We start from the raw sequence: 27,974 nt of genomic DNA on the forward strand, positions 1-27,974 counted from the left end.
TCTAAACATGACATGTCAATCAACAATTTTTCCACAAAAGAAGGATAAAAACAACTGAAATATTCTTGATTGCTAAAACAAAGTAGATGCGGGAAGACATGCAACTGCTACAGGAAAATACCAAAAAAAGAGAAAAAGCCACCAAAATAGGAGCGCAAGACAAGAACTAAAACACTACACACAGGAAAACAGCATAAAACTCCAAATAAGTCACGGTGTGATGTGACAGTACACCTACTTTGAGACAAGAGATATAGTGATGCATGCTTGGTTATGGTTTGAATTCATATCCATCAATCGCGACAGTTAATTTTTACTGTCAACTGAGTTTCATTCTTTCATGATTTATGCTCGTGGTGTGCCTCCGAATTTTTTCAACAAAAAAATGTGCCTTGGCTCAAAAAAGGTTGAAAAACACTGCGCCAGACAAACACTCTAGGGGCCTGTGCCAGCTAGGGGCCAGCTCTCTATTTGAGGCAGCCCTGCATGGTGCATTTTTCTGGGGCCATTTCTGTGCTTGTCTCCAGGGCACACAACCACCTCAAACTACCAAACTAACTCCAACATATAGAGTCAAATCAATACCAGTACTCAGTGGTACCAATTTTTGGTACTTTTGTGTGTATTCATTTGCAAATAAATATCATTTGTTTAAGAATAAAATGGAGATTTTATCATTCAACATTTAATACTGAGTTAATAATAACTGTGCTGTCCAGTTATGTTTTGTTTTCTTACATTTTTTGTCTCATTTGCAAGTAAGTTTGATTTTAGTGTGCAGTTGCAATTCCAAGACATTAGATGGCACTAGTGTACAACCTACGGAAGGCAGTTCCACAGAGCACTGAAAGAGTCAGGGTTTTTGCTGCACTGTCTATAAACAAAGCCAGAGAAACTGAAAATATCCATCCATCCATTTTCTTCCGCTTATTCCCTTTTGGGGTCGCGGGGGGCGCTGGCGCCTATCTCAGCTACAATCGGGCGGAAGGCGTCGTACACCCTGGACAAGTTGCCACCTCATCACAGGGCCAACACAGATAGACAGACAACATTCACACTCACATTCACACTCTAGGGATCATTTAGTGTTGCCAATCAACCTATCCCCAGGTGCATGTCTTTGGAAGTGGGAGGAAGCCGGAGTAGCTGGAGGGAACCCACGCATTCACGGGGAGAACATGCAAACGCCACACAGAAAGATCCCGAGCCTGGATTTGAACCCAGGACTGCAGGAACTTCGTATTGTGAGGCAGACGCACTAACCCCTCTGCCACCGTGAAGCCCTACTGAAAATATGTTTTTCTTTATTTTTAATAGATTTAAATATATCAGATATCTGCAATGGGGTGGCCACTTGTCCAGAGTGTACGCCACCTTCCACCCAAATGCAGGTGGGATAGGCTCCAGCACCCCCCACAACCCCGAGAAGGACAAGCGATAGAAAGTGGATGGATGGATATATAACATACATCATAGCAAGTATGCATTAATTTCAGTTTGTCCCCGGTTTGTTGCCGTACTCAGAAAGTAGTCTTTGCCATTAAGTTGAATATGCTAGTCCTGTCTTTTGTTGAGGCCTATAAAGTGTTCATACTGTTAATATTGTACTTCTTACACATGGTTGCCATGGTGGCATTTGATTTTCACCTGACGCTGGTGTTCGGACACACGCACCTGGCTTTAATCAGGAAGAGAGTATTTAAGCCTGGAGTTGCCAGGTAGTCGGCCTGGCGACATCACTCTGTTTTTGCTCTGTCCATGCCATAGTTCATGCTGATGTTCATAGTTCATGCTGCTCTGCTCATGTCATAGGAGGTGTTGTTTGTTTTATGTTCATAGTTTACGTTCAATTATTAGTTTTGTTTCCTGTGCCAAGTTTGTGTGTCCGCCTGGTGAGCGCCTTTTTTTTGTACTTTTATAGTCTGGATTAAATCATGTTTTCACCTTCAAGCCATGTCCAGTCTAGTCCGTTTGCATCACGGAAGAACAAATCTAAAAAAAAACCTCGTCACGACAGATTGTAACGTACATGCCAGTTGTAATTTTCATTACCAAATTTGGAGGCGTTGAAATGGCCATGTAAAGCTGTTAATGCTAATCAGTAGCATTTATATGGCACATCTAATGTAAATTAGCATAGACCTATCTCATTTTAAAAAGTGGAGCCTTTTTTCAGGCATGTTTTGTTTGTTTGTTGTCTTGGACGATTGCAAGATCACTTTGAGGCAATCTGGCTGAGTCTGCTATGAGTACTTGTGTGCTTGTTTGCCAGGCAAGTGTTTGAGGTGGTGGTGAGTCTGTGTCATGTGCAACAAAGGTATTGAAATATGGTACCATTTCATTTGATGTAAATCAGTACCTGGAATTCAGGCGGTACTTATACTTGACAAAACAGTACCTCTCCCTACTTGTAGGACAAATGCTGAATTCCTGTTGTATGTAAGATACTGTAAATATGATAATAGAATGAGAAAATAATGACATGTCTAAGTGTTAAAGAACTTGTAACAAATTAAAAAGCGTAATATTGCAATTGTCCGAATCGTTAATTTTGTTCATTTGTGCAGTAAATACAAGCAAGATGAGGAATTAAAATATGTGGGCAGTGTTATTTGACATGGGCAGCACGGTCGAACAGTGGTTAGTGCATGTGTCTCACAATACGAAGGCCCTAGGTTCAATCCCGGGCACTAAGTCTTTCTGTGTGGAGTTTGCATGTTCCCCTCTGTGACTGCATGGGTTCCCTTCGGTTACATGCACCTGGGGATAGGTTGATTGGCAATTGAATCATACTTGCCAACCTAGAGACCTCCGATTTCGGGAGGTGGAGTGTGGGGTGTTTAAGAGGGGAGGAGTATATAGGTAGAATTCACCAAGTCAAGTATTTCATATGTATATATATATATATACATATATATATATATATATATATATATATATATATATATGTATGTATGTATATATATATATATATATATATATATATATATATATATATATATATATATATATATATACATATATATATTAGAGATAATAATAATAATAATAAAACAAGGTGACTTTGTAAAAAATCTGGGTATTATCTTCGACCCAACTCTCTCCTTTGAGTCACACATTAAAAGCGTTACTAAAACGGTCTTCTTTCATCTCCGTAATATCGCTAAAATTCGCTCCATTTTGTCCACTAAAGACGCCGAGATCATTATCCATGCGTTTGTTACATCTCGTCTCGATTACTGTAACGTATTATTTTCGGGTCTCCCCATGTCTAGCATTAAAAGATTACAGTTGGTACAAAATGCGGCTGCTAGACTTTTGACAAGAACAAGAAAGTTTGATCATATTACGCCTGTACTGGCTCACCTGCGCTGGCTTCCTGTGCACTTAAGATGTGACTTTAAGGTTTTACTACTTACGTATAAAATACTACACGGTCTAGCTCCAGCCTATCGTGCGGATTGTATTGTACCATATGTCCCGGCAAGAAATCTGCGTTCAAAAGACTCCGGCTTATTAGTGATTCCTAGAGCCCTAAAAAAGTCTGCGGGCTATAGAGCGTTTTCCGTTCGGGCTCCAGTACTCTGGAATGCCCTTCCGGTAACAGTTCGAGATGCTACCTCAGTAGAAGCATTTAAGTCTCACCTTAAAACTCATCTGTATACTCTAGCCTTTAAATAGACCTCCTTTTTAGACCAGTTGATCTGCCGCTTCTTTTCTTTCTCCTATGTCCCCCCCTCCCTTGTGGAGGGGGTCCGGTCCGATGACCATGGATGAAGTACTGGCTGTCCAGAGTCGAGACCCAGGATGGACCGCTCGTCGGGTCCCAGGATGGACCGCTCGCCTGTATCGGTTGGGGACATCTCTACGCTGCTGATCCGCCTCCGCTTGAGATGGTTTCCTGTGGACGGGACTCTCGCTGCTGTCTTGGATCCGCTTGAACTGAACTCTCGTGGCTGTGTTGGAGCCAATATGGATTGAACTTTCACAGTATCATGTTAGACCCCCTCGACATCCATTGCTTTTGGTCCCCAGCATTGTCACTGGCGTCCCACTGGATGTGAATTCTCCCTGCCCACTGGGTGTGAGTTTTCCTTGCCCTTTTGTGGGTTCTTCCGAGGATGTTGTAGTCTTAATGATTTGTGCAGTCCTTTGAGACATTTGTGATTTGGGGCTATATAAATAAACATTGATTGATTGATTGATTGAGATGCGCAGTTTGCGGTCGCATCCGCAGAGTCCGCGGGTAAACCGCGGGTCGGGCGGTTGGCATGACGAAAAAATAGATTTTAATTAGATTTGGGCGGGTGGCGGTTGAACCATCCGGAGATATTTGATATACATGGTTCTGGGATCGGTATCCTTTGCCAGTCATAGAGCCATTTAAGACCCGTGTCACAAAGCGAAGAAGTCAATAAGAGACGCTATTATTCTCTTGAATGGATGCCAGCAGTCACCCAGTTAATAAGTATTAGGGCGTGCTATGAAGCCATTGGCTTTGTCGCCTTCTACAACATGTATGATCTGCTTGTCAGTCCAGCATCATGTTGTGTGTGGCTTCCACGGCAACATGCACACGACTGCAAGGCATACTGGGTGACACAGAGTACACTAATGGTTGTGATATAAACACTTTTAACACTCTTAGTAATATGCGCCATGCTTTGAAGCCACACCAATTAAGAACGACAAACACATTTCGGGAGAACATCCTCACAGTAACACAACATAAACGCAACACAACAAATACCCCTAATCCTTTGTATTCGTGACACATCCTGACTATTTTATACACCCCCGTCCCCACCGTGCGTCGGTAAGGTGGGCGGGGTTGGGGGCGGGGGGTGTAATATATTTTCAGGAATTGTCATGAATACAAAGGATTATGGGTATTAGTTGTGTTGCGTTTATGTTGTGTTACTGTGAGGATGTTCTCCCGAAATGTGTTCGTCAATCTTGTATTGTGTGGCTTCACAGCGTGGCGCATATTAGTAAGTGTTAAAGTTGTTTATATCACAATCATCAGTGTACTCTGTATCACCCAGTATGCCTTTCAATCTCATACGTGTGATTGCGGAAGCTGCACACAACATGTTGCTGGACCAACAATCGGTTAGTACATGTTGTTGAAGGTGTCTAAGGCAATGGTTTCACAGCATACCCATATTCTTGTCATCAGGATGAACGCTATTGAATTGTCGCGAGAACATTAGCGGCTCCAATTGATTTCATTACTCTACACTGGAAAAACTCGAAATCTTGCCAAGAATATTTGTCTTATTTCTAGTCAAATTGTGTCTATGAACTTAATTTTAGACAATATCACTTATAACTAGAGTTACACCAAGATGGAGGGCCTTGTTTCAAGTCAGTGCATCTTGAATATCTTGTTAGGTGAGAAGATCTTGAAATGATCTTGTTTTGAGAAATATTTTTGATGAAATAAGCTTTTTCAACATGTCATGATGTTTTTATGCTCACAAGATGTAGGTTGTATGATGAATAATCTTGTTTCAAGAAAGAGACCTAACTTGAATTGAGACAACACAGCTTTATTGAATTTGCAGGTCAAAAGCATCACAATTGCAGCATCATGCATTATGGCAACAGTTGATGGATTGCATATTAAGAGTGACATGCCATGATGTCGGTGAGATCATACTTCACTGGAATGAATATGCCATTATTAAAGTTAACATAATAGTATGGTGTAAAATCCACACAGTTTTCAGAATTCAAAAAAATATTGGCTTGTGCAAGGTGAGGAATCTCTACCTCATAGGATAAATACTGTTCATTCCAACTAATTGTAGAGAGAGGTTGACATTCAAAACAAAACTGATTCATTTACAATAAAGATGTTTTTCACAACTGCAAACTCTGGGGTATTATTGAAAACATTAGAAATAACCAAAGATTTTCCACATGAATGCTTATTTCCATATTGAGCAATCTACTGGGCACACACTACATGTTCAACTTGCTCTATTCCTAAGAATTGTTTGATCTTTTCTTCTACGTAGTGAACATTTTTCACCTCAGATGTTGGGCCTATTTCAATGTCATTACAAAAAATAGGATGTTTGTCATGCACATTCTGACTACATTCATACAGTTGGTTGTGCTTCACAAGAGATTTACAAATATTCTTAAAACTACTTTTTATGGCCCACTGCTTGAAAAAGCAATGCTTTGACTCAAAACGCATACACATATGCCTAACAGTAGGACCAAGTGCTTTAATCTGGGAGGGAAGATGCAGCAGGTAATGTTGTTTAGGTATAATATTTAAATCTGGAAACAGCTGTTTGAAATGTCTTAAATGCTGCTCAATTAAAAGCTTCAGCCTAGGAAGAGTTGCGAGTGCAATAATAGGTGAAAACATAATTTTAACTATCTCCAACAACTTAAGTAGCAATTGTGTGTGAGCATTTTCTCCTGTTGTGTCAATGAGAAATGGCAGAATCTTTAACATAACCAGCATCTGCCCCGCTGATTGTTTAAGTTTATTGTCATTTGATGAAAGTGTAGTAACAGATATGGGACAAGGCTTGTCCCTCATATCTACATGAGAGTAAGGGAAACCAATAATTCCACTATTAAATGTGTCTAAATCCATATGTCCGGAAAGCACAAGATGCTTCAAAACACATTTGATTTCATATCTGGCAACACCTTCGAGAATAACATGCATGATGTCCTGTGGTGTTTGATTAATGATATCAAAGTGGGGAAATTCAGTTAATTTACTTCTCCTGTTTATACCAAATGTTGTTTTTAGATGTTCTCTTAGGAAATCAGTTCTTGCTTTTTCAATGTCACTGCATTGCCTGTTATGTCTTGCCATTGTCCTTTTCACAAACAAATCTTCATTAAATTTATGTTGCATATCTTCGAAGTTACATTCACAGTGCCTACATTTACTGTAGGCAAATCCAACTCCTTCCTTAAATCCAGCCACTTCATGTTGAGCAAGAGTGTCTCCGCACACGGACAAAAGTGCCCCATAAATTGTCCTCTCGCCATTTGAAGTGTCAACCCGAACACCATTATACAGCTTGATCAAATCATGGTTAATCCTCTCAAGTATTTTATCAATACAGGAAAGATCTTTATATTTTACCATGGCAAGCAGACGAATGGCAGCGAGTCTTGATCTGTATTTAGGGTTGATGTTACCTAAAGTGTAATAAATCAATAACAATTAGTTTTTGTTTGCACGAGAACCAAGAGGATTGCAAAGCTCAATTTCATCTGTATATAAAATTAACTGCAATGCTGTGGGAACTTTCAAAAACAGAGGGTGTGACTTAAAAATGTCCCCATCAATGAAATCATAAAAAAAAAACATCGTTGCAGGACTCTGGCCCCTCATTGATCATTTCAAGAATTTTTGGATGTGAAAGCAGCTGCTCCAAACTTTTAACTAATGGTATGTAGTAAAAACAATGTTTTTTATGGCAAGAACTCTGGAATCTCCACGCTTCACATAAGACACTGTTTGTTTTGCAGTAACAATTTCTGGTTCAACTGGATGTAACAGTTCTTTGATGGTCCTGATTGATTGTCCTGCAAATGTGTTGTAGCAATCGGGCTAAAAGGGTCAACAAACTGGTCAAATACCCTCATTGCATGACTCTTTAGTTCATCCAGGTCTCCAGAATGACTCTCAAAGATGCTCTTCTTTTGGTGACTCAGGTGCTCCAATAATGCTGTTTGATATTGCTGGACTCCACTCACCATCTGGTTAACAGCTCTCTAGGGAGGTGGAAAAAGCATCAAATAAATGATAACAAAAAGTAAACAAACAAAAAATACTACACTACAGACTTCACACAAAAAAAATCTGCAGAGCTCAACCCTACATAATGTCTGGCACATGCATTTTTAAGACACAAATGCATACATTACAGTACCTGTGTCAGTCTCTGGGTTTCTCTGGCCTGGAGAAGAAATGCAGTTGCATGTTTAGAAAGGTTAGCCTTCATGCAACCATGGGCAGGTTCTTGCAATTCATGCTGAAACAGATTAACAAGAATCATATTATAAAAGGGAAAATGTTGACCTTGAAAATGTGTAAAAATGATATCCAGTAATTTGATAACTGTATTTGTCCTTAGTTCTATACACGTTTCAATTAAGCGTGGTGACTGAAAAATATATCACAAATTTCTGATTCATATAAAACAAAAATATCTTACCAAAATATTTGATTATGTTTTTCTAATATTGGCAACTGTAAGATGTGTAAACAGAATAACTATTAGATGCTCATTATTATTCTTATTATTATCATAGCATAAATAGCTATTTGCACAAAAATAAACACTTGTAGCCACGAGTGCTCTGTCTTTGGCTAATGAAAAAATACGGACTTAATGTTCCATGTGTCCCATCAACCTCGAATGCAGGATTATTATCATCAGTCCGGTTGGTTGTGGCTGTCCTCTCCTGTGCCTCTGGTAAACGCTGGCCAGACGATCCGACCTCCTCGGTTTCTTGAACTTGGAGAAGATGGTGCGCGTGCGTTCGCTTTACGTGATAGTAGAAGGAGTTATACACCCGGTACTCACTCGAGCAGCCATCAATCCCACACACTACGCGAAAGTCCGGGCTGCGACTGTGCATGGTATTAATGTGACTCAACAACTGTTTTAGAGTCAGCGCCACAAATATGTAACACAAGAAACAACGCCAAATCATGTTGGACAAAAAGAGGATTCGAAAAGACGATAGGAAGGTAAGGATGTGTTGCTGCGGCAATTCTGACGGCCGTAATCCAGTCGTTGCTATGGTAACTCCCGCCGGCACCACTTTGCAGCAGGTCAACCGAGATCAACCATGGATTTACGGCTATGTGCGTCACCTTACCTGCGCGCCATTTACGCTGTATCGACGTCCACTAATTTGAACCGTTGGAACCAGCAACACTTAATTGGATGAGTGTCTCCTCAAGTAAGTAACGACGCTATGTCCTGTATTGTCAATTCGAGTTTACGTCGCCATATATGTCGCCTTTTAACTCTTATGTATGACTATATTTTGTGTTACAGAGAACTTCTTGTGCGCAAGTTAAATTTAGCTAAGCGAACCAGCTACCTTAACCATTAGCATGGAGGGACTGGATAATGTCACCGCATCAGTTTTAAGAGGTAATGTATTTTAAGAGGTAATGTATTCCTCTCTGAGCTGCAACTCCTCTCTGAGCTGCAACCTTATCGTGGTAGAGGAGTTTGCGTGTCCCAATAATCCTAGGAGCTATGTTGTCCGGGGGCATAAAGCCCCCTGGTAGGGTCTCCCAAGGCAAAAAGGTTCTAGGTGAGGGATCAGACAAAGAACAGCTCGAAGACCTTTATGAAAAAGAAAAAGCATGGACCCAGATTTCCCTCGCCCGGACGCGGGTCACCGGGGCACCCCTCTGGAGCCAGGCCCGGAGGTGGGGCACGATGGCGAGCGCCTGGTGGCCGGGCCTGTTCCCATGGGGCCCGGCCGGGCACAGCCCGAAGAGGCAACGTGGGTCACCCCTCCAATGGGCTCACCACCCATAGCAGGGGCCATAGAGGTCGGGTGCAATATGAGCTGGGCGGAAGCCGAAGGCAGGGCACTTGGCGGTCCGATCCTCGGCTACAGAAGCTAGCTCTTGGGACGTGGAACGTCACGTCACTGGGGGGAAAGAGCCTGAGCTAGTGCGCGAAGTCGAGAAATTCCGGCTGGATATAGTCGGACTCACTTCGACGCGCAGCAAGGGCTCTGGAACCACTTCTCTCGAGAGGGATTGGACCCTCTTCCACTCTGGCGTTGCCGGCAGTGAGAGGTGACGGGCTGGGGTGGCAATTCTTGTTTCCCCCCGGCTCAAAGCCTGTACGTTGGAGTTCAACCCGGTGGACGAAAGGGTAGCCTCCCTCCGCCTTCGGGTGGGGGGACGGGTCCTGACTGTTGTTTGTGCTTACGCACCAAACAGCAGTTCAGAGTACCCACCCTTTTTGGGAACACTCGAGGGAGTACTGGAAAGTGCTCTTTACTTGTCCTACTGGGAGACTTCAACGCTCACGTTGGCAACGACAGTGAAACCTGGAGAGGCGTGATCGGGAAGAATGGCCGCCCGGATCTGAACCCGAGTGGTGTTTTGTTATTGGACTTTTGTGCTCATCACAGTTTGTCCATAACAAACACCATGTTCAAGCACAAGCGTGTCCATATGTGCACTTGGCACCAGGACACCCTAGGCCGCAGTTCCATGATCGACTTTGTAGTTGTGTCATCGGATTTGCGGCCTCATGTTTTGGACACTCGGGTGAAGAGAGGGACGGAGCTTTCTACCGATCACCACCTGGTGGGGAGTTGGCTGCGATGGTGGGGGAGGATGCCGGACAGACCTGTCAGGCCCAAACGCATTGTGAGGGTCTGCTGGGAACGTCTGGCAGAGTCTCCTGTCAGACAAAGTTTCAATTCCCACCTCTGGAAGAACTTTGAACATGTCACGAGGGAGGTGCTGGACATTGAGTCCGAGTGGACCATGTTCCGCACCTCTATTGTCGAGGCGGCAGATCGGAGCTGTGGCCGCAAGGTAGTTGGTGCCTGTCGGGGCGGCAATCCTAAAACCCCTTGGTGGACACCAGCGGTGAGGGATGCCGTCAAGCTGAAGAAGGAGTCCTATCGGGTTCTTTTGGCTCATAGGACTCCGGAGGCAGTGGACAGGTACCGACAGGCCAAGCGGTGTGCAGCTTCAGCGGTTGCGGAGGCAAAAACTCGGACATGGGAGGAGTTCGGGGAAGCCATGGAAAACGACTTCCGGACGGCTTCGAAGCGATTCTGGACCACCGTCCGCTGCCTCAGGAAGGGGAAGCAGTGCACTATCAACACCGTGTATGGTGCGGATGGTGTTCTGCTGACCTCAACTGCGGATGTTGTGGATAGGTGGAAGGAATACTTCGAAGACCTCCTCAATCCCACCAACACGTCTTCCTATGAGGAAGCAGTGCCTGGGGAATCTGTGGTGGACTCTCCTATTTCTGGGGCTGAGGTCGCTGAGGTAGTTAAAAAGCTCCTCGGTGGCAAGGCCCCAGGGGTGGACGAGATCCGCCCGGAGTTTCTTAAGGCTCTGGATGCTGTGGGGCTGTCTTGGTTGACAAGACTTTGCAGCATCGCGTGGACATCAAGGGCAGTGCCTCTGGATTGGCTGACCGGGGTGGTGGTTCCTCTCTTTAAGAAGGGGGACCGGAGGGTGTGTCCCAAGTATCGTGGGATCACACTCCTCAGCCTTCCCGGTAAGGTTTATTCAGGTGTACTGGAGAGGAGGCTACGCCGGATAGTCGAACCTCGGATTCAGGAGGAACAGTGTGGTTTTCGTCCTTTGTCGTGGAACTGTGGACCAGCTCTATACTCTCGGCAGGGTTCTTGAGGGTGCATGGGAGTTTTCCCAACCAGTCTACATGTGCTTTGTGGACTTGGAGAAGGCATTCGACTGTGTCCCTCGGGAAGTCCTGTGGGGAGTGCTAAGAGAGTATGGGGTACCGGACTGTCTTATTGTGGCGGTCCGCTCCCTGTACGATCAGTGCCAGAGCTTGGTCCGCATTGCCGGCAGTAAGTCGAACACATTTCCAGTGAGGGTTGGACTCCGCCAAGGCTGTCCTTTGTCACCGATTCTTTTATGGACAGAATTTCTAGGCGCAGTCAAGGCGTTGAGGGGTTCCGGTTTGGTAACCGCAGGATTAGGTCTCTGCTTTTTGCAGATGATGTGGTCCTGATGGCTTCATCTGACCGGGATCTTCAGCTCTCGCTGGATCGGTTCGCAGCCGAGTGTGAAGCGACCGGAATGAGAATCAGCACCTCCAAGTCCGAGTCCATGGTTCTCGCCCGGAAAAGGGTGGAATGCCATAGCCCCCAAATGGAGGAGTTCAAGTACCTAGGAGTCTTGTTCACGAGTGAGGGAAGAGTGGATCGTGAGATCGACAGGCGGATCGGTGCGGCGTCTTCAGTAATGTGGACGTTGTACCGATCCGTTGTGGTGAAGAAGGAGCTGAGCCGGAAGGCAAAGCTCTCAATATACCGGTCGATCTACGTTCCCATCCTCACCTGTGGTCATGAGCTTTGGGTCATGACCGAAAGGATAAGATCACGGGTACAAGCGACCGAAATGAGTTTCCTCCGCCGTGTGGCGGGGCTCTCCCTTAGAGATAGGGTGAGAAGCTCTGCCATCCGGGAGGAACTCAAAGTAAAGCCGCTGCTCCTTCACATCGAGAGGAGCCAGATGAGGTGGTTCGGGCATCTGGTCAGGATGCCACCCGAACGCCTCCCTAGGGAGGTGTTTAGGGCACGTCCAACCGGTAGGAGGCCACGGGGAAGACCCAGGACACGTTGGGAAGACTATGTCTCCCGGCTGGCCTGGGAACGCCTCGGGATCCCCCGGGAAGAGCTAGACGAAGTGGCTGGGGAGAGGGAAGTCTGGGCTTCCCTCTTAGGCTGTTGCCCCCGCGACCCGACCTCGGATAAGCGGAAGATGATGGATGGATGGATGGATGGATGGATTTCTTTTAAACATGGAGTTGTATTTCAAGTCAATATCCTCTGCTAATAACAAGAAAGCTATCAAAACGATAAATCTATGCTCCCACTTTAATATATTTGATTCACTTTAATTTTCATTGCCCATGTCCCCTGGTGTATCTTACTTTTTTAATTTCCATCCATCCATCATCTTCCGCTTATCCGAGGTCGGGTCTTTTTTAATTTCTTTTTTTTAAATTATCATTATTATTTTTTATCTCTATCTCTTAATTATGTATGTATTTATTTTGTTGTTACATCTATCTGTTATCCAATTGTTATTAATGTGATGCTCATCATATGGCTTGTTGCACTGTTACTATTACTGTATTTTGTAAATCAATAGTAAAGTTGAAAAAAAAGTATTACTTTTAAACATATGTCTACAAGCTTTTAAGGTAAAATGCACAGTTAAGATGCTTTAGTATGATTAGTCGACCGACTTAAGATTAAAAAGCATAAGGCAAAATTATGCCGTTTTATTAGATTTTTTTTTTTAGATTCAACATATTGTCATATATGTACATATTTCGGGGCACTGATTCATTTTAATATGTGCTTTCCAATGTAGCTGCAAACATCAGCGAGGAAATGCTGAGCACCTTGTCTCGAGAAGACTTGCGGGATCTGTTTCCAGGCCCAGAGAACTTTTTTCGGAGAAAAGCAGTGTGGAGTTTGTGTCATGATGTGTCAGAGGATGTCAGTTTCTTAGTCATATGACTTAAAATAATCACCAATTATTATTCTGCATTGCTGTTCATCGTAACACAATTAAATTGTGCATTTTCCACTTCCACATTATCTTTCATGTTGCAGCAAACTGTCCAAGAACACTCTGGAAATTCCTCGATTAATGATTCACCAATGCAAAAAACATTGACTCCTTTTATAAGCAAAGCCTGCAAAGTACACAACCCCTGAAAAAGTTGTGAAGTTATCATTCCCGGAATATGTGTTGCACACCGACACTGAACTTGAGCAAGTCCGAAAACAGTACTTCGAGTTGTCTAAAACGGGCTTAGAAAGCACCTGCCATATGTCAAAGGAACTCAGATGCAGACTCATCCGAAACACCATGACCAGTATGATGGCAATTCTGAGGGCAAGAGGGGATGAAGGATCCGACAGATACCCATCAAAACCAGAAATTACAGCAATGGCAAAAAGAATAGTACAATATTACCCAATGCTGCAGGATAAAGGCCTGAAGAATACATGGGTATGTGACACACATTGAATTGATGACCAAAGAGACTCCGCCTGGCCACTTAATGTAGCAATTTGATGAACGTTTTAATTGTGTCTTGTCCAGGTCACTGTGTTTACACAGCTGTACAAACGACTGCAAAATGTGAGATCTCCCCAAAAACGCAAAAAAGATGGGAGTCATTCAAAGAGGTAAGACTGTAACTAATCATTATTTCTATTGAGGATGAGTCTACTTGTCCTTGTCTTAATTATTTGATTATTTCTGAATAATGCCTTGAAATTGTTCAACTTTTTCTCAAAGCTCAAGTGACATCCTCAGGTCTTACAACTTATTATGGAACATGTTGACTTTAAATTTAAAACAACAGTTGAAATTTAATCAATTAATTGGATAATCTTTGCAGCTCTACAAAGAGGCGTCATCTTGAACACCCAGATGACACTGATGAAATTGCTTCAAACGACTCAACAGTGATTCTGGATCTCTCCACGGAGGGTAGTAGCAGTTCAGACCCCAGCAATAAAGAAAGAGGTGATTCTCTTCTTAGGATTGAGACAATTATACAGCATGTGCCAGGTGCCAGTCAACAGTGTATTGGCCTATATGCTCTGCATCAAAACAAAATGAAGGCTGAGTCTAGTGGAAACCTTTTTATGACCCTCCATAAGTAACATTCAGCTGCTTCACTACTTAATATTTTGATCCAAATAATGCATTTCATTGTTTAATTTGGTTCCAGAAGAGTGAACTTATTCTTAAATTCTATTAGTCTGACAGCATGATGTTATTTGTTTTAGGAGCGAAAAACCCCCAATTGCTGCTTGAAGAAGTGACCCGTCTTACCTCCAGTCCTGAATGTGAGTATATCTGTCTGTCTCCCCCTTCACTGTGTGTGGTGACTTGTTATAGTAGACCGTACTTGCATGCAGTTCAATGTGATTGATTATATTAGCCAATAAATAATGGAATTTTGTATATACATTCTGTAAATGGTTGAAATACTGATATATGAATGATTATAACATAATGATCAGGGCTGAATGTAAAAGATTTACAAGGTGTACAATATTAATGGATGACATTCATTTGTAATTTGAAAACATCTTAATGACAGTATATCACTTTGTGCCTTACAGCTAACAAGCCTGCTGATAGTGCCAGTCCAGATGCAGCCAGTCAAGCAACCTTGGCCAAGCACTACAAGGCCCTACAGGCTTTGTTTAAAAGAAAAAATCCAAACTACCAGGATGTTTCTCATCTTCTGGATTTGAAATTTGCAGCCAGAAGATTATTCATTGACTCGGATACCATTCGTGAGGAGGACAGACCTGAAAAGATTCTCGAAGCTTATCCCTGTTTTAAGGACATTGGACATGTAAGTCATTATTGACTGTGCATAGTCAATACACAGTACTACACACTCACTGTGTTAGATTTGGATTCCCACCTCGAGAGCGATTTATTCATGTCAGTTTTGATACAATATTTTATAGGTGATGGACGAGCTTTGACGCATTTTGGACATGAGAAACTGCAAATTCATCAGTGAATTAAAGGAAAGATGGCATGACTTCTGCCAGAAGGTGCAGTTTTTTGGTGTGTCCAAAAACATGCTGAAACCACCAATGGGAATAGACAAAGGGAAAAAATTATGTTTTTTACTTAGTGAGGATGAAGCTTCGGGCTTGTTAATTATCAAGTTCATGCACTCATTTCTAGTCCTTTTTGTAAACTATTTTCTCCAACCTCCTCAATCCTATCCCAACTCAATTCTCTATTCTGCCCTGAACTGTGTGAACAGTCTCACTGATATAGTAGTATTAGGTTGATGTTATCCTTCTAGTTAGGGGCAAGCCAAAGATGGGGACATTTTCCTCAATAATTGTGCATGTTGTTCATATTTGAATACTGAATCTCTTTTTCAACAGTGCAACAGGCTGTCGAAATTCTGCGTGTGCTGCCATCACTGTTCCCCTCCATGTCTGGTCTGCCCGGCGAAAGTCAGAGATCTAAGTCAGGCTCTGGTGCATGTCCTTGAGGTGAGCAGTGCAAAATATACTGGACCATTTTGACTGCATTATTTAAAAGTTAAAACTGAAGGTGTATCCTCTGCCTGCTCCAAATGAGTTTCCTATTTATATGATTTTTCTTTCTTTTTTTTTGCATTTGGTATGGTTTAAAAGTTAAGATATAGCTTTCTGTATGCTGTAACCTTTATTATTTATTCGATTGCAACCAACCTCTTTGCCTTAAAGCCAATGTTCCAGAGATGTATAACTATTATCGTGACGGAAGGATGTCTTATGTGTTTTAGGAAAAAGAAGACCCCAATTCCTACTTGAGGAAGCGCCCTCTCACATGCCCGTCCAACTGCCTTCTAGCGGTAGGAAATGTGCCGATAACTACCTTTCCCAAGGACAAGGTCACCGAGGGTGCTTTATACCTGATGGCATACTACTACACCCTACATCTTACATACCCAAAGTGTGTCGCAACTCTGATGTCACTCATACAAACAGAGGTCCGACTGGACAACATTCATGAGAGTGATCTCACATCATGGTACAAAAAAAGCATGGCTGAGTGGAAGGCTTTTATTGGCCAGTAGGCTTGTGGTATGCAAAATAGCACCCACTTCTTCCCGAGGCTGCTATCCACATACAATGGTGGACAAGTTGGTCATATGTTAAGTTTGTGAGACCTTTTCAATGTTAAGCACTTGGCAAATGTTATGGGCTGAGCAAGTGTTTGTGTGATTTGTATATTTTATGTGTTTTGAAAATATTTTTTGTGATATACTGTTGTGCATACAGTGAGCCGTAAAGAGCTCCCCCCACAAAAAGCATGCCAGTGCAAACATTTATTGACGAATAAACGTTGAATGCGAGACTAATTCTCATTTACTTGCCTTATTTTGAGCTGATAATGTCTTAAATTGAGAACAATATTGCTAATAATTATGACTCAAAAACCCCTAATTGTAGTCTGTTATGCTAACTTCAAGAAATATTGTCTCAGAATGCCTCTTTCTAATCTCACTTCAAGTACAAGGCATTCTTAAATCTAGAACAATTTCTCAAATATCAGACTTAAAATAAGTGAAATACACTTGAAATGAAAAGAATGGTACCAAAATACATGCTGGCTTTCAGGATAAAAATACCACTTTCAAGCATCACAACCTTATTATGAGACAGAAAAATCTTACTATCCAAGTAAAATATAACTAAAAATGAGTTATTAAAACTTATTTTAAGACCTTTTTAGTCATGTCAGTCTTAGAAATTCTGTCTTATTTCAAGAAATCTTGTTGAGACAATTTTCACTTGTTCCATTGGCAGATTTTTTTGCTCAATTCAAGCAAAAATGTCTTGTTTCATGTTTTTTTTTACTCATTTTTAGATCAGCATTTTTTCCAGTGTATGAGACAGGTTTAAACAACTCTGTGAGTGGTAAAGGTGGCCAACCTCTGATGTAATTCAGCAGGCGGTTGGCGGGCGGGTACGGTCCTAATAGATCGTTGGTTCGGGTGGACGGCGGGGTGATGACGATTTTGGTGATGAGGATTCGGATAATATAATTGCCTATCCGCGCATCTCTAATATATATATATATATATATATATATATATATATATATATATATATATATATATATATATATATATATATATATATATGTATATATATATATATATATATATATATATATTTATATGTATATATATATGAGAAATACTTGAATTTCAGTGTTCATTTATTTACACATAAACACACACATAACACTCATCTACTCATTGTTGAGCTAAGGGTTGAATTGTCCATCCTTGTTCTATACTCTGTCACTATTGTTCTAACGATGCTGAACACCCTCTCTGATGATGTATTGCACAAAAGTGCTTTCATCAAATGCACTACTCTGGAATCTTCCATCTCTCCATAGCATGGCCCAAAACCGGTCAATCTTTGCTTCCTGAGGAAGATCTTCACTGCCAAGCAATTGGTAGTCCACTACTTCTTCCCGGAGGCTATTCAGGTCCAATCGCAGCTGTGGCTTGGAACTTACAAGCGTATTTCTTCATCTTACTCGTCGTCGGTGTCGCCATGGCTGTATCTGCCTCGTTCTTCTGCACTCTCTAAAAGCTGAAGATGTTATTGTCACATATGCATGTACAGTAGATGGCAGTATTGTCCTGTTTAAGAGTGTCACAACATTGCTGTTTATGGCAGACGAACTGCTTTACGGTAGACGAAAACGTGACTGCTGGTGTTGTGTGTTGTTACCGCGCTGGGAGGACGTTAATGAAACTGCCTAACAATAAACCCACATAAGAAACCAAGAAATTACTTCGATCATTGGGCAGGCTCGCTGATTATATCGTGGGAAAGCAGACGTGAAAACAGGCTGTCGACACGTTACTCAGCTGCGCCTGAATTTCCAGAGATTTTTAGGAGAAAATTTGTCCCGGGAGGATTTCGGGAGAGGCGCTGAAATTCGGGAGTCTCCCGGAAAATTGGGGAGGGTTGGCAAGTGTGCACTAAATCAGGGGTAGGGAACCTATGGCTCGAGAGCCAGATGTGGCTCTTTTGATGACTGCATCTGGCTCTCAGATGAATCTTAGCTGACATTGCTCAACACGATAAGTAATGAATAATTCCGCTGGTAATCACAGTGTCAAAAATAACGTTCAAAATATAAAACATTCTCATGCATTTTCATCCATCCATCCGGTTACTACCGCACCTGTTCAAGAAGTCGCATTAATAGTAAGAATCATTTTATTTATTTTTGGTTAGCCTCAGAATAACTATGTTATTAAAAAGAATAAGAGACTTTCTATACTCTAAAAGTGTTGGTCTTTCTTAAAAATGCACGCATATGGTTGTATTTAGTGTTAAAAAAAAAAATTATATTGCTCTCACGGAAATACTATTAAAAATATTTGGCTTGTATGGCTCTCTCAGCCAAAAAGGTTCCCGACCCCTGCACTAAATGGTCCCTAGTGTGTGAATGTGAGTGTGAATGTCTTCTGTCTATCTGTGTTGGCCCTGCGATGAGGTGGCCACTTGTCCAGGGTGTACAACGCCTTCCACCTGAATGCAGCTTATATAGGCTCCAGCACCCCTGCGACCCCGAAAGGGACAAGCCGTGAAAAATAGATGGATAGATGGGTATATGACATAGTTCCACTCCAGTCCTGTGGGTGGCGGTATCTAGGGTTGTGAACTGAACGACAGTTTAAAATATCCGCGATTTTAATGCATCATCCAAGACTTAAGCTGCGCTACAAACCCTCTCTTAATTTTGTGGTAATTGTCATGACTGGTCAGACTTTGTATAATATACTTCCTTTGCCAAGTCTGGAGCGCTGATTGAGTAACACATCTGTCGCTGTTTGGTGATTGGGAGACTCACCTGTGGACGATCACTAATTAGAGGGGTGTATTTGCCAGCACAGCATCTCAGACAGCGCTGATGATGCATTGATGAGTGTGCAACTTAGTTGTGTAGTTCATGTTAGTATTTCCTCTCATGTGTATTGCTGTCTTTTTGCATTTTAACCCCCGTGGTTGATTGCTTGTTTTTTATATATATATATATATATATATATATATATATATATATATATATATATATATATATATATATATATATATATACTGTATATATTAACATGACCTGTGCAGCCACTCAGGCAAATCAAATAGTTGATGTAGATCCTCATATCTGCTGTACACAATTGCTTTACAAAAGAGAAGTGGGGGTTACTTCACTTGTTGCCTTATTTACATTAGACTTTATTAAATGGATACAATTAATGTTTTGTGCAGTCGGACTGGTGCCAGTGGGGATGAAAAAATAAAAAAACAAAGACAGGGGGAATTTTCAGGAAGAGAAACAGAGAGACAACACTGCCCCATCAGATGGCCCCCGTGCAACACTGCAGCATGCCACACCACAGACGAGACCCAGCAGGCCCCACCGATGGGGGCCTACGGAAGTGGGCGGGTGGCGGGCCCCGAGCAAGCAGCCAGGCTACAGCAGGAGACGCTGGCCCCCTGTGGAGCAAGCAGGCTCCGAGAGCTAGACCAGTCCCCAACGCCCCAAAATAAATAAATACATAATTATATAAATACAATTTTAAAATCCATCCATTTTCTACCGCTTATTCCCTTTTGGGGTTGCGGGGGGGCGCTGGCGCCTATCTCAGCTACGATCGGGCGGAAGGCGGGGTACACCCTGGACAAGTCGCCATCTCATCGCAGAGCCAACACAGATAGACAGACAACATTCACACTCACATTCATACACTAGGGACCATTTAGTGTTGCCAATCAACCTATCCCCAGGTGCATGTCTTTGGAGGTGGGAGGAAGCTGGAGTACCCGGAGGAAACCCACGCATTCACGGGGAGAAAGCTCTCCAGCCGAGGATTGAACCCAGGACTGCAGGACCTTCGTATCTTGAGGCAGACGCACTAACCCCTATCCCACCGTGAAGCCCACAAAATAATGAATAAAAATGTAATAACTACATACAGTAGACACACACACACACACACACATATATATGAACAAAAAAATATATACATAAGCCGCGCACAAGCTTCCCCCCCAACCCCCTGCTCCGGGTACAACCCCCAACATGCAAATGGCCGCTGCGGCCGACTGGGAAGTTGTGCCCGGGCCGACACCCGACAAGCCAACCAACAAAATGATAAACGAAAACGAGCCGCAAATTCTGCCAGCCCCCCACAACCACCACGCATGCAATGGACCACAATAGCGGCCACCCTCTCACAACAGACTCAGAAGCAACGAGCGCCCGCACCACAAACAACCGGCAACCAAGACAACCGTCTCAAAACCCTCGACGGCCAGCCCCACCGCACCAAATCAGCCGCGACCGACAATCACACGCCGAAAATACCATAGAGACCAACCAGCGCCAGTCCGCCAGCCAGTGCAAATGGCAACATGTAAACAAACTGGCAAAAACTCACCACCGCCCAAACACATGAGCTACAGCACCCGCACCAAAATAAGGGCTGTGCTGCCCCGAACCAGGCCACTGATACAACCCCCACAGCTCGAAGACAAAACAGACGGACACAAATCCCGCCCAACAGGAAGAAAACCCACGCACCGCTACATAATCCAGAAGCAAACCACCCAATCTGTTGTGATCCGATATCCGGATCATACCATATTTTTTGCTTTGTTCCATTTGTGTATTATAGTCTGCCAATGTTTGCATTAGTTCCTTTCTGTATCACTCCCTGTCATTTGACTCCTTAGTTCCTGTTTAGTCTGTCACCATTGTTTCATATTATTTCCTCCTGCTACTCTCGGTTCCCGCAAAGCTGTTTCTCGTATCCACCATCCTTATATAAGCCAGCCCTTTCTGTTCACTCATCCTCGGACTCTAGTTTGCTTTCACACAACTGCTGATGACTTGTTTCTCATGCTTTTTCTCGCTAGCTTCCACGCTAAGCTTTATTTTATTCCTAGCTTTCATGCTAGTTGTTTTGTTTTTCCCTTTGTGCCTTTGTGCCAAGTTTAGTGTATCCGTTCGTTTTCCTAGCTTTTCATGCTAGCGCTTTTATTTGCCTTTCTGTTAGCACCAGTGTTTTTGTTGTAGCCTGTTTTATTACTTATATAAAAACGTATTTCTTACCTTACGCTGTGTTTTTGCCCGACGCATCTACGGAGGAACAAATCCGACATCGTTATGCCACACAAGCTTCACACGATCCACGTCCATCAGAAAAAAACACTCCAAAACTTCAAAAATCAAAACAAAAGAAGACAAACAATTCCAAACACACAAACAAAAAACACCACGGTCCCCGTAAAACCAGAACACCTGATGAGCCCTCTGCCAAGAAAGCCCAGCACGCGGCCTTCCAGCCCACTCATCAAAATAGGAAAAAATAAAACACTAACAAAAATAACACACAGCCCGCCTAAGAGATACTCTGCATTGTATCTGATAAAGACACCTTCTTCTTGCACACCACCTGCCTTCTCTGCACCTGTGGATCACGCCAACAACCGCAACAATGCTCCACCGTGACAGATGTTCCATTGACCAAATAAATTGCTTACGATATAACTGAAAACCTGTTTAAATGATATTTTTTAAATGATTAATGTGACGTTTTAAACTCAAAGAATTGTATTTTTCAAAAGATTTGTAAGAGTTTTGGACCGTAGGGGTTCCTCTGTTCTCTATCCTCAAGTTCTCTAAATCCTACTTCCTTATTCCAAAGACTCGGTTTTGAGATGCGAATCAAAAAAATCTCTCATCATAAAGGTTCTGTCAGCGCAAATACGTGGAAGGTGATGATGTCGACAGAAAGTTTTGCTGGAGGGAATATTGCGTCTCTTACCTTCATTTACCCCAACACAAAAAGAGCATTTAGTGGATTTACGAGGAGCAGCAGCTCCTTCAAACAAAAACTGCTTGGAGATTGCAGGTGGATTATGTTACACTAAATCCAAAAAGTGGCATTTTGAAGGTCCGGCCTTTTCTGGAAACAACGTTTATCTCTTCTATGGCATGTGTGTGGGAGGCAGCTTTCCATCGTGTCTCCAGCCAGACATTGTTTGCAGCTCCTGGAAATGGCAGCTGATCTAAACACTGACAGTATATAACGTGCGGTTGTTCGATAAGAAAAGAACCGATTCCATGGACTCAAATCCTGAACGTTCGAGAACCGTGGCGTGTCTTCGACAGTTGGAGAAGCAGCAACCTGCATCCCCAGTTCTAGTGATAGTGCCGGTGAGTAACTAGGGTTAACTGTTGCTGGTTCATTTCTACATTTGCTCACTTGTAGCCATCCATCCATTTCCTACCGTTTATTCCCTTTTGGGGTTGCGGTGGGCGTTGGCGCCTATCTCAGCTACAATCAGGCGGAAGGTGGGGTACACCCTGGACAAGTCGCCACCTCATCGCAAGGCCAACACAGATAGACAGACAACATTCACACTCACATTCAAACACTAAGGCCAATTTAGTGTTGCCGATCAACCTATCCCTAGGTGCATGTCTTTGGAGGTGGGAGGAAGCCGGAGTACCCGGAGGGAACCCACGCATTCACGGGGAGAACATGCAAACTCCACACAGAAAGATCCCGAGCCTGGATTTGAACCCAGGACTGCAGGAACTTCGTATTGTGAGGCAGACGCACTAAGCCCTACACACTTGTAGCCTTTAGGCTAAAATATTGTTACCTCTTATGTCAACCAGGACTGCAGTAATGTTAACTAGACTAATGTTACCTAAGCATAGTCAGTGGCTAAAGGTAACATTATCGTTAGCCTTTTTGTATGTGTCTGATCAATCAATCAATCAATCAATCAATGTTTACTTATATAGCCCTGAATCACTAGTGTCTCAAAGGGCTGCACAAACCACAACACAAACCACTACCACATCCTCGGTAGGCCCACATAAGGGCAAGGAAAACTCACCCAGTGGGACGTCGGTGACAATGATGACTATGAGAACCTTGGAGAGGAGGAAAGCAATGGATGTCGAGCGGGTCTAACATGATACTGTGAAAGTTCAATCCATAATGGATCCAACACAGTCGCGAGAGTCCAGTCCAAAGCGGATCCAACACAGCAGCGAGAGTCCCGTTCACAGCGGAGCCAGCAGGAAACCATCCCAAGCGGAGGCGGATCAGCAGCGCAGAGATGTCCCCAGCCGATACACAGGCAAGCAGTACATGGCCACCGGATCGGACCGGACCCCTTCCACAAGGGAGAGTGGGACATAGGAGAAAAAGAAAAGAAACGGCAGATCAACTGGTCTAAAAAGGGAGTCTATTTAAAGGCTAGAGTATACAAATGAGTTTTAAGGTGAGACTTAAATGCTTCTACTGAGGTGGCATCTCGAACTGTTACCGGGAGGGCATTTCAGAGCCGATAGGATGGAGCTAGACCGTGTAGTATTTTATACGTAAGTAGTAAAACCTTAAAGTCACATCTTAAGTGCACAGGAAGCCAGTGCAGGTGAGCCAGTATAGGCGTAATATGATCAAATGTTCTTGTTCTTGTCAAAATTCTAGCAGCCGCATTTTGTGCCAACTGTAATCTTTTAATGCTAGACATGGGGAGACCCGAAAATAATACGTTACAGTAATCGAGGCGAGACGTAACCTGATAACGTTAACGGTATCTTGTAGCCTACACCACTCCAGTTTGCAGGTCTGTCTCATAAACTAGTGCTTTCTTTACAAACCCCGTTTCCATAAGAGTTAGGAAATTGTGTTGGATATAAATATAAACGGAATACAATGATTTGCAAATAGTTTTCAACCCATATTCAGTTGAATATGCTACAAAGACAACATATTTGATGTTCAAACTGATAAACGTTTTTTTTTGTGCAAATAATCATTAACTTTAGAATTCGATGCCAGCAACACGTGACAAAGAAGTTGGGAAATGTGGCAATAAATAATGATAAAGTTGAGGAATGCTCATCAAACACTTATTTGGAACATCCAACAGGTGTTCAGGCTTATTGAAAACAGGTGGGTGCCATGATTGGGTATAAAAACAGCTTCCCAAAAAAAATGCTCAGTCTTTCACAAGAAAGGATGGGGCGAGGTACACCCCTTTGTCCACAACTGCGTTAGCAAATAGTCAAACAGTTTAAGAACAACTTTTCTCAAAGTGCAATTGCAAGAAATTTAGGGATTTCAACATCAAAAGGTTCAGACAATCTGGAGAAATCACTCCACGTAACCAGCAAGGTCGGAAACCAACATTGAATGACCGTGACCTTCGATCCCACAGACGGCACTGTATCAAAAATCAACATCAATCTCTAAAGGATATCACCACATGGGCTCAGGAACACTTCAGAATATGTCGCTACATATGTAAGTGCAAGTTAAAGCTCTACTATACAAAGCTAAAGCCATTTATCAACAACATCCAGAAACGCCGCCGGCTTCTCTGGGCCCGAGATCATCTGAGATGGACTGACAAGTCCACATTAGAAATTGTTTTTGTAAATATTTGACACCGTGTCATCTGGACCAAAAGGGAAGCGAACCATCCAGACTGTTATCAACGCAAATTTTAAAAGAAAGCATCTGTGATGGTGTAGGGGTGCATTAGTGGCCAAGGCATGGATAACTTTCACACCTGTGAAGAAACCATTAATGCTGAAAGGTACATACAGGTTTTGGAACAACATATGCTGCCATCTAAGCGCCATCCTATTCATGGACGCCCCTGCTTATTTCAGCAAGACAATGCCAAGGCACATTCAGCACGTGTTACAACAGCGTGGCTTAGTAAAAGAAGAGTGCGGGTACTTTCCTGGCCCGCCTGCAGTCCAGACCTGACTCCCATCGAAAATGTGTGGCGCATTATGAAGCGTAAAATACGACAGCGGAGACCCCGGACTGTTGAACGACTGAAGCTCTACATAAAACAAGAATGAGAAAGATTGCCACTTTCAAAGCTTCAACTATTAGTTTCCTCAGTTCTCAAACGTTTATTGAGTGTTGTTAAAAGAAAAGGTGATGTAACACAGTGGTGAACATGCCCTTTCCCAACTACTTTGGCACGTGTTGAAGCCATGAAATTCAAAGTTAATTATTATTTGCAAAAAAAAATAAAGTTTATGAGTTTTAACACCAAAAATGTTGTCGTTGTAGTGATTCAATTGAATATGGGTTGAAAACGATCTGCAAATCATTGTATTCCGTTTATATTTACATCTAACACAATTTCCCAACTCATATGGAAACGGGGTTAGTAGTTTATTTCGTACATGAACACACTTACAGCATAACACATCACAGTTTCATATAATTTCACTTTACATCATGTCCGAAAAGGAGTAGGAAGAAGTAAAGCTTATTTAATCCTACCCCTTTCCCACTACAGAGCGTTTACAAATATATACATCATTACTGACCTTTTTATAATAAAAAAACATCTGTGAATTAGTATAGAAAACAGTTTTGTAATACAGTATGTGATTAAATAATTCAGTCATTATTAAATATACTGAGATGAAAAATATCTTATTTTCAATAAGGTTGAAAGTATTCCTCATAATTCTTCTTTGTACTTTGTAAACACTATTAATTTGAACAACCTCTTATAGGCCTACTGGAATGAGATTTTCTTATTTATGTGTCATACTTAATCATTTTGCGATATTGCCATATTTTTGCTGAAAGGATTTAGTAGAGAACATCCACGATAATGTTTGCAACTTTTGGTCGCTAATAAAAAAGCCTTGCCTGTACCGGAAGTAGCAGACGATGTGCGTGTGACGTCACGGGGTGTGGAGCACCTCACATCTGAACATTGTTTACAATCATGGCCACCACCAGCTATAGCGATTCGGACCGAGAAAGCGACGATTTCCTCATTAATTTGAGGGAGGATGAAAGATTTGTGGATGAGGAAAGTGAGAGGGAAGGACTAGAATTTTTTTTTTAAAAGACGAAGGTAGTGGGAGCGATTCAGATGTTATTAGACACATTTACTAGTGTAGCCGAGTGTCCTGGGTTCGCCGATACAGTGTACTTATATAATAAAATAATAAATGGGAGACATTAGAGCAGGTCCTGTTGCCACCGCTTCTTTAATGTGAACTCCTTTACACCTCTCTCTCCACAACCACACACCCTACGTCACAGCCCCACGGCAACTCTGAAAGGACAAAACTCCTCCTCCTCCTCCTCCTCACACTCTCTGTTAACTTGGGACATTCTGAACTGTTTGTTGCACTAGGATAATTATCTGGAAAATCCCTTATATGCTTATTGTGTTACTAGTGTTTTAGTAAGATTATATGGTGGTACCTGAAAGTCGGCGGGGTGTGGCCATGGGTGTGGTGCCCGCCAGTGTCTCCGAGGGAAGCCACGTTTCTCGACGAGGCAATGCAGCCGGGCTCAGATTTTTTTTTTTTTCCTTCCTCCACAGTGTAAGCATCCGACGGTCGGGGGCGGCTGTTGGGAGGAGGCAAAAGAGTCCGCAGCTGCAGGAAAAACGACGCAAACTCTCCGCTCATGTCGACGGTAAGAACCGACTTATTGCCACCATTTTCTCACCAAAACCTGCCGGTTGACATGTGGTAGGGAACCATGTTCGCTTGACCGCTCTGTTCCATAGTAAAGCTTCACCGTCAGCTTTCGGGAATGTAAACAAGGAAACACCGGCTGTGTTTTTGTTGCTAAAAGCAGCCGCAATACACCGCTTCCCATCCACATCTTTCTTCTTTGATGTCTCCATTATTAATTGAACAAATTGCAAAAGATTCAGCAACACAGATGTCCAGAAGACTGTGTAATTATGAGATTAAGCAGACGACTTATAACTGGGATCGGTACTGGATCAAAATGTCCGCTACAATCTGTGACATCATGCGCACGCGTCATCATACGCCTCATCATACCGCGATGTTTTCAGTAGGATAATTCGCGCAAAATTTTAAATTGCAAATTAGTAAACTAAAAAGGCCGTATTGGCATTTGTTACAATTTTAAGATTTCATCGTTGATGTATAAACTATCAGACTGCGTGGTCGGTAGTAGTGGGTTTCAGTAGGCCTTTAGAGTGGATCATATCAATACAATGTTTAACTTCATTACTTAATCCATTCCATCATTTAATTCCACATACTGATATGCTAAAGACTTAATAACAGACCTCCTAGTCTTCACATTCAGCTAATTTCCCCCCTAATTCTATGCTATGTCTGTCCCTCATTTTCCCTCCAGGGCAAGGACTTGCAGTCATCCCTGGAGGAGGCCACACCGATGGAGCCCTGAAGGATGTTCCAATAGCAGCATAAGTGCACTTTTTGGAGAGCTGGATTATTTTCAGTTTTGTGCCCAAGTGACTAATTTTATTTAACACTATTATTATTTATACACCTATAGTGATCACAGAGACAGGTTTTTTTGTGTTACTGTATATATTTGTTATTCTGAAAAATCCCTCTTAATATACTTTGGGTGACAACAGTCAATATGTATTTATTTTATTTTTTTACAGAGGTAACAACAGTCAATATTGATTTATTTTATTTTTTTCTTATAAAATAAAAGTGACCATTCGTTAAACTAAATATTGTGTGTTTTTTTTCCATGTACAACAATCTATCTGGATTTCGATAAGAGAATCGATAAGGAATCGGTTCGATAATGGGCTCAAACTCAATCATTTCTTATCAAACA

General features: G+C 42.5%; 1 protein-coding gene across 2 annotated transcripts; it reads left to right on the top strand.

Moving 5' to 3' along the window:
- The first annotated feature begins 8,285 nt into the window (after positions 1 to 8,285).
- LOC133536600 (uncharacterized) lies at positions 8,286 to 27,968 on the top strand. Of its 2 annotated transcripts, XM_061877233.1 has the most exons (10): positions 8,286 to 8,955; positions 9,054 to 9,152; positions 13,118 to 13,765; positions 13,859 to 13,944; positions 14,160 to 14,287; positions 14,554 to 14,613; positions 14,893 to 15,131; positions 15,685 to 15,795; positions 16,071 to 16,139; positions 27,516 to 27,968. In XM_061877233.1, the coding sequence occupies exons 3-10, from the start codon at positions 13,583 to 13,585 to the stop codon at positions 27,564 to 27,566; spliced, it is 927 nt and encodes a 308-aa protein (XP_061733217.1). In that variant the 5' UTR covers positions 8,286 to 8,955; positions 9,054 to 9,152; positions 13,118 to 13,582; the 3' UTR covers positions 27,567 to 27,968. The 2 variants fall into 2 exon arrangements, with proteins under 2 accessions (XP_061733217.1, XP_061733216.1); XM_061877232.1 differs by lacking the exon at positions 27,516 to 27,968 and having other exon boundaries at positions 16,071 to 16,711.
- Positions 27,969 to 27,974: the final 6 nt, after the last annotated feature.

This window comes from Nerophis ophidion, linkage group LG17 (assembly GCF_033978795.1).
Source record: "Nerophis ophidion isolate RoL-2023_Sa linkage group LG17, RoL_Noph_v1.0, whole genome shotgun sequence".
Classification (NCBI taxonomy): Eukaryota; Metazoa; Chordata; class Actinopteri; order Syngnathiformes; family Syngnathidae; genus Nerophis; species Nerophis ophidion.